Source organism: Dermacentor silvarum, chromosome 3 (assembly GCF_013339745.2).
Source record: "Dermacentor silvarum isolate Dsil-2018 chromosome 3, BIME_Dsil_1.4, whole genome shotgun sequence".
NCBI classification, from domain to species: domain Eukaryota; kingdom Metazoa; phylum Arthropoda; class Arachnida; order Ixodida; family Ixodidae; genus Dermacentor; species Dermacentor silvarum.
The window spans coordinates 108,863,212-108,875,693 of record NC_051156.1 but is presented as its reverse complement, the minus strand read 5'-3'; the positions used below and the strand labels follow the sequence as shown (position 1 = coordinate 108,875,693).

General features: G+C 45.3%; 1 protein-coding gene across 2 annotated transcripts in view; it reads left to right on the top strand.

Annotated features, from left to right (window-relative positions):
- LOC119445676 (monocarboxylate transporter 2) overlaps window positions 1–12,482 on the top strand; it is a 172,376-nt gene that overhangs the window by 140,899 nt on the left and 18,995 nt on the right. Inside the window, exons 2-3 of one of the 2 annotated variants that reach the window (XM_037709958.2) lie at window positions 1,326–1,438; window positions 5,131–5,277. In XM_037709958.2, coding sequence (XP_037565886.2) covers window positions 1,326–1,438; window positions 5,131–5,277 — 260 coding nt within the window. Of the gene's footprint in view, window positions 1–1,322; window positions 1,439–5,130; window positions 5,278–12,482 lie in introns of both variants that reach the window. The other variant, XM_049663511.1, reaches the window with a different exon arrangement.

Below are 12,482 nucleotides of genomic sequence, written 5' to 3'. Positions count from 1 at the left end.
ATGCTTAACCGCTCCTCGGGCAGCATTTGCGCTTCACGAGATAGCAATAACGCGGCCTAGAATGCGCGTTTTACTACTGGTCAGTAGCTTATACTGTCTCAAGGTCGCTTATACTGTCTCAATCTACGGCGACTCATTCCATTTCTTGGAAAATGGTGGAACGTCCAGATAAGCATCTTTCGTTGGAAAATACCTGTCTCGCATATACGAATAGATTACAAATGGTCCTTCGTTGCGTCTGACCATGAACACTAAACCGGGTACACTTGCAGCATCTATGAAAACAGTTATATACTAACCCGACGTGTTGACGCGCCTGGGCAATCTTTGCTGAAGTGAATACGCAAGCAGACCCGCTGCTTTTACTATTTTAACGCGATAGCGTTAAGGGCCCCGTGTCTCAGAAAATCCGACGTCGGCATCCGTGGTGGAGAAAATCATCACGAACCACCCCTACAGCGCAGGCCCTCCGCGTGGCTCAAGGTGTTAGTGAACAAAAATTGAATTTGTCACAGTGATATCCGTCAGAAAAATGGTAAAGTACGACTTAACCACAACCTACAGGCATGGTGGCGTCGGATTGTAATGGGAATAAACGAGAAAACATAATTCTGTTACGAGGGAACTCAAACACAAACCCTTGTTCCAGCATTTCTACCATAACAACAGCGGCGCGCTCGGGTAGGTTACTTGCGAAAATACTATCCAGAAGGCACTCACATCCTCGACAGGTCAAAATAGGACTTAGCCAGCCTAAAGTGTTTTGGACACAGGCGCGCGTCGGGGCAATAGCTTGCAAATATTAAAATAATAATAAAATGTCCTAGGGCTTTCACATTTTAATATAAGATGACTTATATTGCCCCAGGAAAAAGATGTTCCCAGCAATACATTTCTGTTTAAAAGTGAAGCCGACTTTAAGGGGAGCGGTGTAAGCTGGCTTTCCCATGTGCAGTGTTGCAGTGAAGCCTACTCATAAAGAAAAAATCGATGCGAACGGGGCCCGATAACGCAATCGCGTTCCACTCTTAAAGGCCAAGCTTAAGCGTCCTCCAATTTTTGTCGGATACGTTGATATGATGTTTATACATGCTGTCCTTCGGGAGATGGTCCACTGGCTTTATGCCATTTTCGGGCACGTGGCGTGCCGACTGGCGAAGTAAAACGGACCGCGAGAGGGATATTATGCGCCGAATACGCAGGCTTGTGCAGGATATTTTAGGTGTATCGGCGTGGCGAATAAGATTACCATTAAAAGTTCGCATAAACCGGTGCCATAAAAAATCCACTTGACGTTTCCACTATCTCATTTCGATCGTCAGCAGCCACTACAAAGCAGAAGGCACCATGGCTCGATGCTGGTCATGGGATCGCTGGAACTACTGCTCTCGTGTGCCACAGCATGGTCCCGACAGCGTCCACAGTTGGTTAGTCGCCGGTGAGTAACAATGTTTATTACGGCTAAGACAGAGGTGCGAGGATAAGATTAAACGGAGCGGACATGTTGTATTTAATAACGGTGCTCACAGGACTTAAGGTAGGTGTGAATATAACTTTATTCCTGCCCCTCCGATGTTTCTGTATTGTATGTGAACCGAAGAAATAAAGAATGTGAGGAATGTAAGCTCCTGCTGAGCTAAACGGCTGCATTTATGACCAGCGCTGCATCGAAGTGGTTGTCATGGATGCACAGCAAAGTGCGGAACGCAGAAATAGATGAAAAAAAAAACAGCGACAAGAATGGTGTGGAGGAATATATACGTAAAGCTAAAATTTGCAGGGTAATACTAGGCTCGCTTCTACTTATGTCGCTCAATAGGACAGATATAGATTAGGTTGCTGCCACAATAAAGTTATTAAATTACGTTGAACTTTGAGCATTATTCGCACCAAGTAGGCTTTACAGGATGCGTGGGCCCGGCAGAAAAAGCTGTCATGAATGTCAGCTTGACAGTAGCCGCGGGCCCTCCTTTACGAGCTGAGAGACAGCGTACAAAAAGCGAGAAAACAAGTACATATATGATGCACGTAATGCGTAGTAAATGAAAACATTAAGCATTGTATATAATAAACAAGTAACGATTTATATTGCGCGCACGCCAAGAACAAATAACATAATTAGCATAGAATGTAGTTGATTGGGATCAATACACACAATACAGAGCATAGAAATGCACATAGAAATTTCATATGCGGGATGTAGAAAATGTCACCTAATGATCCAAATAATAAAAATTATTATCACACAGAAATAAGCATGAACACCCAGAAAAGACGAGAGAATTTTGTACAGCATCATGTAAAAAATAGAGGCTGGGAAAGCAATATTCATGGACATTAGAAAAGGCCGACTATATATAGTACTTTAGTAAATATAACCCATTTTTCGAGAAGTGAGGGCTGCATGGTTTATTGCTCTACTGTGCAATGTGTTTAATAGTCAAGATAATGTGTTTTGTAGCCCCTTAGTGGCCGTATGTGGTTCTTTACCTTGCGAACAACTGCCGTTCAACGTTGCGTGTATGGTAAATTGTAATACTTTCTAAAAGGCCTACGAGCTCTCGTAAAAACCTTAGTAATTCTTTATTTGTTGTTTAAAGATGTTGCAAAAGTGATAGTTGTACATTTTAGAAACATTGATTATATTGTATTTAATGAATAAGTTCTGAATATGTCAGGTTAATGGCCCATTCTTCATAGCACGCAAAAACGTGTTTTGAATTTAATGTAGTTTGCCTAATTTCTCTATAGTCGGTAAACATAAAGAATGAGCACAGTGATTTGGTTGCCTTGAGGTAGCGTGGTCTTCGACATTAGCATTTAACACCGGAGTTTCTCACAGTGGCACCGTTCAATTAAAACAACAGCGACGTTTGTCTCAACATAAAGTGCCCAAGTGCGCTTGCCTGCACTGCATACACACGACAGATGATTAGCGGAACTTGCCTTATTCAGACCTTACCGCCTGCCTCTGGCCTACTAAAAAGAGGCGTTAATTCACCGTATTGAAAGATAGTTGTAATGCCATTGGAGGATTGGACTGGCTCTTTCCGCTATACGAACCAGTCATGCTGATTTGGGGCTTATTAAACCGTGCTTTATTGATGGAGTAAAATTAACGACGTGCTAATGAGAGGCAGGGTCATGATGTGATGCAATATGTACAAGAAAAAAATAATAAAATGTCCCGCACCATCGTAGCGTCTATGTCATAAGAGATAATTACCACTGCAGTGACTATTCACTTTTTTCGCGGCGATCCAGTGGGCGCTGCCATGTTTGATCACGTGGTGACGCGTCCATTGCCTGCCTCAACTGCCTCCGTTGCCTCCTTGTTTACAATGGAAGTGTATGACGCCGGCGCGGCTTAGAAAACCTCTGTTTTCGGAGATATCGTAGACGGTGACTAGGTGGACGACACGAAGCTTTGATCACAGCTTCAGAGAACATGCACAAGCGCTTTCGGAGCTGATTAAGCTATGTCCAAACGGCGCAAGCAGCGCCGTTCCTAAAAGCGGTGCTAAAAGCGGGGCTAAATATGTATTCCTAGCTATCCAAACATTCCGCTCATGAATTCAATCAGTATTAGTGTGTTTTGCTCTTTGTTCTTTATTCGGCAAATATTTTGAAGCATGCAATGGCTTGTCACTGAGTGAGGTTTCTCGGTGCGGCGACTCTCTGATTATTTTCTGCCTTATCGCTGATAGTTCTGATAGATTTGTTCTTGCTGCGCACAAGGCTTGAGACGTAGCTGTTTTGTACATTGTAATACCTTGTAGCAAAAAGATATTACAGCTAGTACCTCGCTCACTCTTGTGGACCATCACGAAACATTCAGCTTCGACCATTCCTGCGCCATCGGTGTAGTTCATCATTTGTTGTGCGTATACAGTACGCATATATTCAAGTGCACGCCCATTCACTTATTCTTGATACGTCGGCGATAGAGTCGGCGTAAGTTTTCCTGCCATTTGGGGCAAATATGTATACATAACGTGCGTGAAACTTACTATGATAGAAAGCGGCGCTACTCCCTTTGTTATTGTTTAACGAGTGGTACTCACTCTTGCCGACGTTCTGGGGATGAAGCCCTTTCTTTGAAGGTGGAGGAGCAAATTTCTGTATCTTCGAAGAAAGCCGTACATCTCGAAGTGCCGGTAACACGTTCGGACAGTTGGAGCAGCGGTCCGCGAACTTGGCCGCCCAGGTTCATTCTATTCCTTAACATGCCAGTCATTATTTCTGCAGCCAACTACTGCACACGTCTTCAATCCACAAGATTCAATCTAGCATGATTGGAGCACAGTGTGTTAGCGAAAACACAGTGGCATTTCCGACAGCTGATCACACAGAAGCAAGGTAGAAGCGGTAATGGTTTCGTATTCGTGCGCGGTTGCTGAGGAGATGTATGGCGCGCAGCCGTGAGCGCCATCTCGTTGCTCTAAAACAAACTGCTCCGCGAAAAGGGTCGATAGGCGCCGTACGCCGGTTGTATGCGGCCTTGATTGAAAATATGGCAGTGGTTGGAAGAAGGCGGACAAAACCGGTGAAGAATGGCCACCGCGTCGTCAACTACACATCTGTTTGGTCGAGGATGCAGTTGTGTGGTGTCTCGGAGGCAATCTCATGCAGCTTGTCGAGACAATTGGTGGTCTTGTCCATGAGGGCATCCCAGCGACCGAGGTATTTGCGTTTTCGCGGCAGGCCAACCACTTTCATCTTGCACTTCCTCTCTTGTACTCATTGGCCCACGTCTTTTTGCCATGGCCAGCCCTCGTCATTCAGTGTCCTCCTCGGTTGCGCAAGCTCGTGGTTTCAAAAGCACGTGGCCGCCGGTAACTCACCGGTTATGCAAACCAGGACAGACATTCCCCGGCCTGGGAAAGTAGTGCGCGCCATGAAAATCGCGTCGAACCCTGTGGGCAGAACAAAAACCTGAAATACTTCGCCCTGTGGGTGTCGGCCGCCACTGTGGGTGGGCTGTGTTAGTGGCTTTGTATGACGCGTATTTCGCATACCTCACTATTTTTTAACAATGTAGCAAGGCTGGGCAATGACGTTTATAACATAAGATGTCCTAAAATGAAATGCTTGTAAACCTTTGAAATCATTAATTTGTGTTTCATACAGGTGCCTGCGCTTTCTCCTCCTTCTTTGCCATGGCCGGGCGGCGTTCGGCGGGATTTCTATTCGTCGCCATTCTGGAGACATTCCAGGTGAACAGGACCGAAGGCTCGTGGCCCATAATGGTGATGGGCGCAGTAGTTTACCTGGCAGGTGAGAACAACCATCTTTACTAGTGTCTGATTCAGTACCAGCAAATTCAAGAAGATAGTGAGTTCTTGTAAGCACCCGTACATTTTTGAACATTGAGAAGCAGCGTAACCGGTTGCGATCAAATAAAATACCATACCTCGGCGTTCTGTTTACTGGAAAAGGTTGCTGCTAGATCTGTGAAAATCAGGGAACAAGTAGCAGCGTTTTCCCCATATAATATTGAATGTTACCTTAAGGTGTGGCAGTCAACTACAAAAATGTTTGATAAATGTATCTATACGATGTTTTTATTTCCAGTTTGCAACATTGCCGGGTTATCGCCTCTAAGTGGCATATAGTTACGCCGTTTCTAGAGCCCGTGTGCTTCGAAATGTATGACAATGATAAGCATTACGAGCCTGCAGAGATATTGAAACCAAATCAGTTTTTTGAAATGTTGGAAATAGTTCTCGTTGTTGGATCCACGAAATAGAGAAAGAATAGCAGACATGCGAAGCGGTGGCCGTTCGTGGTTTAGTACGTACAGAAAGTATGGGAAGCGGCTGAAGGCCCGAGTAGAAGAAAACATTGAAATTGGGAAACTTAAAATGGGAACGTGTGGAAAAGGTATGCAACGGAAGAAATATTGTCGTCATCTAATCAAAACACACACACACGCACATGCACGCACGCACGCGCACACACACACACACACACACACACACACACACACACACACACACACACACACACACACACACACGCGCACACGCACACGCACACACACACACACACACACACACACACACACACACACACACACACACACACACACACACACACACACACACACACACACACACACACTGGCACTTCACTGTCTCCTTTCTTCTGCCCCCTTTTCACGAAATGTATTTGGCGCAGCAGTCAAGTATACCTAGCGCACACCTTGCTAACTGACACCGACCAGCATCATGACCGCATCACCGCAAGCTTTGAACATACCCAAGTACACCGGATTAGTGGATGATGTGCCCGTCAAATATTGGTTCTACCTTTTCTAACACCACGCTACCGCTGCATCATGGTCGGAACGGGATATTGTCACCAACTTCAATGATTACGTCACCGGTGAGGCATTTCGCTTCTACCTAACTCACATATTTCATAAAAATGAATCATGGAAGAAAATCAAAGATGAAATGGTTAGTCGCTTCAAAGTACACAACGCAGACGCCGGCCTTATTCACCAGCAGCGGGCATTTGAATTATGTCATCATTGTCAACTATGTCAACTATCTCAATTATGTCAACGCTGCACTGATGAGAGGGCTCATATGAGCAGATCATCTGCTAGTTTTTCTTGGCATGATTCTCCCGGAAAGAAGACGCGTCAACGCACGCCTAGCATGAACTCCACATCCGCCAACTTTTTTATATTTTATTTATTTACAGTATACTGCAGGCCAACATGTGGCCCAGGCAGGAGGGAATTCGTTCATACAGTAATGAAATTAAATACGCTCAACGAAAAGAAATGCATACGAAATATGAAATACATTGAGATACATTGAAGCATATGAGATACATTGAAGGATGATATTAAATACATTAAAAACATTCTACAAGGATACAAAGCAAGGAATTGAATTGAAACGTAAGAAATATTTGCAGTACCAGTTTATATAGTTTTTTTTTTCAGGCCTAACGCAGCGAAGGTAGACAAGTGATCTTCCTCATGTGTTTATTTGAAATGCAGTTTTTCAATGGCATGTGGTATGTTATTGCACAGGAATACATCGGCCGGCAGAGAGTTCCAATCATTTATTGTTCTAGGAAAAAAAGGAATACTTAAATAAAGCAATTGTTGCGCGCGAAAATAGGGGTTATCTTGTCGGGGTGAGGATTTCTGGTAGGTCTAGCTGGTAGCGGCTGGAGACAGGGTGAATGATCAAGTTGTAGTTCCCGTTTCCAAAGGCGGAAAAGTAATGTTAGGCGTGCTACCTTTCTACAGGATTCTAGGGTAGCAATATTATTTGCGTTAATGAATTGAGATGGGGAGTCATAACGTCCATAACAATTATATATTTAGCGGACGGCAAGCCTGTTTATGTTTTCCAGTTTGTTAATACTTTTTTTTTCGTGAATGGGTCCAGACGACGCAAGCATATTCTAATCGCGACCTTACCAGTGTGTTGAATGCTAATTGTTTCACGAATGGAGGAGAATGTTTCAGCTTGTGTCTCAGTAGGCTGAGTTTACGTCAAGCAGGCGCACAAACATTATCAAAGTGTTGCGACCAGGGGAGGCGATTGTTGATGGTTACGCCCAAAATATTTAAAGGAATCTGTTTCAGTGACCGCGGATTGATTACTATTGTATTGATATGCTAGAGGGCGTTTTTTGTTGGTGGTGCGCCTAAAAACGGGTTTTTCTTCATCAAGTTTCATTTCCCAGGTGTCGCACCAGTCAGAAATCGCAGTAAGACTATTACTCTGGATCACTTGGTCATTGGCATCTTTGATTTCTTTGTAAAGAGTAATGGCCCTCAACATCGTCGAATTGTCTGCGCATGCTCAAATATGCACAGATCCAGTTTAGAAAGTTAGGTGGAAACCCATAGTTGCCTAGTTTTGTTATCAAACCAAAATGAGAGACCCTATCGAAGGCTTTGCTGAAATCAATTGATATAACATCAATCTGGTTGGCTTTATCAAGAACGGAGGAAAAAGCGTTAACGGTGGAGAGAAGCTAAGTAGTGGTAGAGAGCTCTTTGCGAAAGCCGTGTTAGCACGGGGACAGAATACTACGTTTTTTCAAGATATTATGCCATGTAATTTGAGATAATGTGCTCTAGAAGCTTGCAAGATGTAACCGTCAGCGGTATAGGGCGATAGTTTGGGAGTAATGCAGGGTCGCCTTTCTTAAGTGCAGGCATAACACGAGCGACCCGCCAGTTTGATGGAACGATGCCACAAGATGTGGACGAGCGGAAAATTACGAGAAGAAAGTGTGAAAGCCACTCGGCATAGCGACGAAGGAAAGAATTCGAAATACCGTCAAAACCGCATGTCTTTATTGTGTTTAGATTTAAGAGCACAGAAAATACACCCGCGTATGTTATAAAATCAAAATTTACGTTTTCCACATCTTCAGCAATGACCGGAGAGCCCTGATTATACTCAGAGAAGATAGAATGGAAGTAATGATTAAATATGGATGCCTGTTGTTGCTTATCTTGAATTATCTGACCATCAATCTTAAGGTGGTCAAGAGCTTGTCTCTTGTTGGAGTTCAAATGTCGCCAAAATTTTTCAGGGTCAGTCTTAAGAAATTGGGTGAGCATGTGGGCGCAATAAAACTGCCTACCTGACATGACACGAACTTTATTTGAGTCCTGAGGAACTGAGATCTAGGCGAGCTGAAGGCTCCCCCAGATTAAGTCGGTGGCTCCGCCCACGATGGGACTGGGAGACCAAGTCCGGTCGCGATGTCGTGGGCCCTCTGGACAGCCTGGAGTTGAATTTGAAGAATGCTGCTCTTGAGGGATTCCTTCCATTGCTCTTTCGTGATGGGTGGAGAGGCGTTAAGGGCTGGGCACAACCAGAGCATGTCATCAAAAGAGCATGAGTCATGACCACATTTGGAGCACGACTGTGAATGGTCAGGGTCTATCCTGTTAAGGGACCGGCGAGTGGGATACGAACGGGTTTGCAGAAGTCTGAGTGTGCTAGCCTGAGGTTTGTTCAATTTGGGGGGGGGGGGGTGGAAATGTCCTCCTGCCGAGACGATAATGGGAAACAATTTCGTGGAAGGTACATAATGGATCTTTGTGGATGTTGACCTCGTTCCGAGCCTGGCTACCCCCGACAGCACGGTACGTGAAATCGCGCGCTATACGGTGGGCCTGCTCGTTAGGATTATATCCGAGCGGGTTAACTGAGGCATCTATATGGGCTGGGAGCCACGAGATGTGGTATCCTCCTTCGCTGCTCTCCCCAGTTCTTCGAAGTGCTTTGTTCACAATATTGTTCGCTTGCTCAGACACTAGTGCGACCGAGAAGGATCTAACTGCTGTGCGTGAGTCCGAGAAGATGATAGGGGGAACTTTTGCGCTCTGAAAAGCCAGAGCGATCGCCGCTTCCTCCGCCACATGTGCAAACTTAGTATATACAGAAGCAGCATTAAGCAGGTTTCCCTCCGCGTCTACAACCGAGACAGCGAACTTATCCCCACTGTCATATCTGGCAGCATCGACAAAGAGGGCCCCTAGTTTGTGCTGACTGATCTTTTTAACGATCGACTTGGCTCTCGAGAATCTTCTACCCTCGTTATGCACTGGATACCTGCTCTAATTTTTAGTGAGTGTTTGTTTTAGCTCTTCAAATACTGGGCGAATTTTTTCGCCTTCGGAATCTTTTTACTTTTCGAACGAAGTGAATTATATCTCGATTGACCCAAGGATTTTTTCGTTGAGCCTTCTTCATTTTGCTACGGATGAAGTTATCAATGCAGAAGTGATAAAAGCAAAGCCACTTCGCACTAAGAGATATGCACGCGAATTTGTTCCTTCGAAACCCATTGAACCAAGCTTGACAACCGCACATCCTTCAACAATACGTACACATTCAGCACGCTGCAGTGCTCATGTCGTCATTGAAGCTTCTGACGCATTCCGTCACTCGTCTCGAATGCGCTGGCCACTACGTACTTTCAAGTCACATGACCTTTCTTTGAATATTAGGCCGCAGTGCATGTTTTACACGATTGAGCACGACGTCATGACATTTCAGACAGACGACCTTTCTTTGGAGGAACATGGCCTAGCCACATCCGCTGCAACATTTTCCAGCGATAAATCGCCAGGAATTCAAAACTGCATGGACAAAAACTTCTGTATCAGCAACACGAATCGAGAAAATTAATCAACAATCAGTTCTTCTGGTAAAACGAAGCCAACTTGCTTACGGCCAAGACGAAATCAGAATGCAAGCACCAGCACCAATGCACGTACTTTTCAAGGCGAAGACAATTTCGAAGCACATAAATCTAGAGATCGAGCTGCTTCGCGACTCTCAAGCTTTATTCTGCATACACCTCATGAAGCCGCTGCCACTTGATAAGCTTTGCACGTTCCAAGCAGCATCGCGCACTCTCAAATGACAGAAGCGTGCATTCTGAATAACGTCGCAGCAGCCTCGGAAGAGTCTTCTGAGAAGCCTGCCACACCGCACTCACCACCAGACAAGTCTCACAGAAAGGAGCAGTGTACAGGCTACACATTCATCTCCTCGTTAATCTGCGAAAGTAACCAACTGCATATTCATATAGGTACACTACCTCAACAAAACCACAAAGACAAATTCAGCAAAATGGGAGGAGGGGAACACAAATTGTGGGGAGAGGGAACATGTAATGGTGTACAGATGGACAGTGGAAAACAGTAGAGGAAGATTAAGATTAAAAAAAGCTAGTGTTCGGGCGACCATGTTCGTCTTCACCCGCAACCTCCTGCTCGCGTGACACACCCCCCCCCCGCACACACACACACGCATATATATATATATATATATATATATATATATATATAATGCCTCGTTGTGTGACAAAGCAAGGGAATGAGGAAGAGGAGAACGAGGTTCGACTAGACAACGCGCGTCCACGCTTACGCTCAGTAAAGTGCTAACGCCTGAAGACTCACTCAGCATGTACTTCAACAGGGTATAGACGGTTTCAGTGTTTACAAACAAACCTCGCTTGCCGCTGATTGGTTGCCCCATCGGAACTTCCGGCAGGAGAGCTAGAAGCACTTCCGGCAAAGTTGTTTGAAGGCATGTGCGACGTGAGGCCGGCGTGTCGATGTTTGCACTGCTTGGTGGAATCTGTGATGACCTGATTCTACATCGTGAATATTGTCGAGATGACGAGCGACTACTTTAAGGCGCTTAGCACCGAAACAAAAGATCGGTATTGCCAAAAGCTTATGTTTAGAGGCAGAGAGCTGCCCGATTCGCTGGATGATGATGTCGTGCGATTTTCATTTTCGCCGTGTTCCAAACACCTTCCCTCAGTTACAACCCCGGAGCAACAAGCGGAGCATCTTAGTGAGGACATGCAATGAACGCAGACTGTTGTTTTCAAGGCAGGTAATGGGGACTGCCAAAAACTAGAAAAACTTTAATGGCATTTTTTTCTTCTTTTTGGGGTTTTACGTGCCAAACCAGTTCTAATTATGAGGCTAGCCGTAGTGGAGGGGTCCGGATTCATTTTGACCAGCTGGGGTTCTTTAACGTGCCCTACAACACAAGCACACGGGGCTTTTTTGTAATTCGCAATGGCACTTTTATTGCTGAAAGATGAAGGATGAAGCGGTAAGCTGTGCATGTGTACATGCACATGTTTTCTGGGTCATATGCCTTGTTTCTGCTTTTCAATATGCATTCACAAATAACTGTACATTCTCAAAAGTCATTTAGTGCAAGAAACCTAGGTTGACTAAAATGGGACTAACTTAAATGCTCAAGAATTTACCACACTTCTAACAAAATGAAACCTGTAAGGTTGGGCACGAGATTGCAATCCATAATTGGCCTCCGTTAATTCGTAAATGCTTTTAGAATGTGGCCGAAACTTCCTACATGCACGCAGGGAAATCGATACCTTTTCTACGATTCTGCTTTGCGATACCGATACGAATACTCACATGCCGTCGCGGTGGCTCAGCGGTTACGGTGCCCGGTTGCTGACCCGAAAGACGCCGTGTGGGCCCCGGCTGTCGCATTTCGATGGAGGCGAAATGCTAGACGTCCGCGTACTGTGCGATGTCAGTGCACGTTAAAGAACCACTGGGGGTCGAAATTATCCGGAGCCCTCCACTGCGGCGTCCGTCATGGCCTGAGTCGCTTTGGGACGTTAAACATGATAACCAATGCGCATATGTACAGTCAACCACAAAAGTTTGCGGACCACGCGAGCGCGTGCCAGACTGCCTATCCGCGCCACCTAGCGGTACGCCACCTAGCGGCGACAGGGGCGCTCTCCCGGATATGAGCCCTCTTGGTACTCGCCTGCCTGTTAATTTTTTATTCCCGTGCATGACATTGTTAGTTCGTTGTGTTGACGCAGAGCGCTGTCTGCGATAAGACCGCCACATATGTGGCTTGATAGCAGTATCGGAGCAATCACTGCAACCTTTGTCGACTGGTGTGCCAGTGGGTAGATAAGTT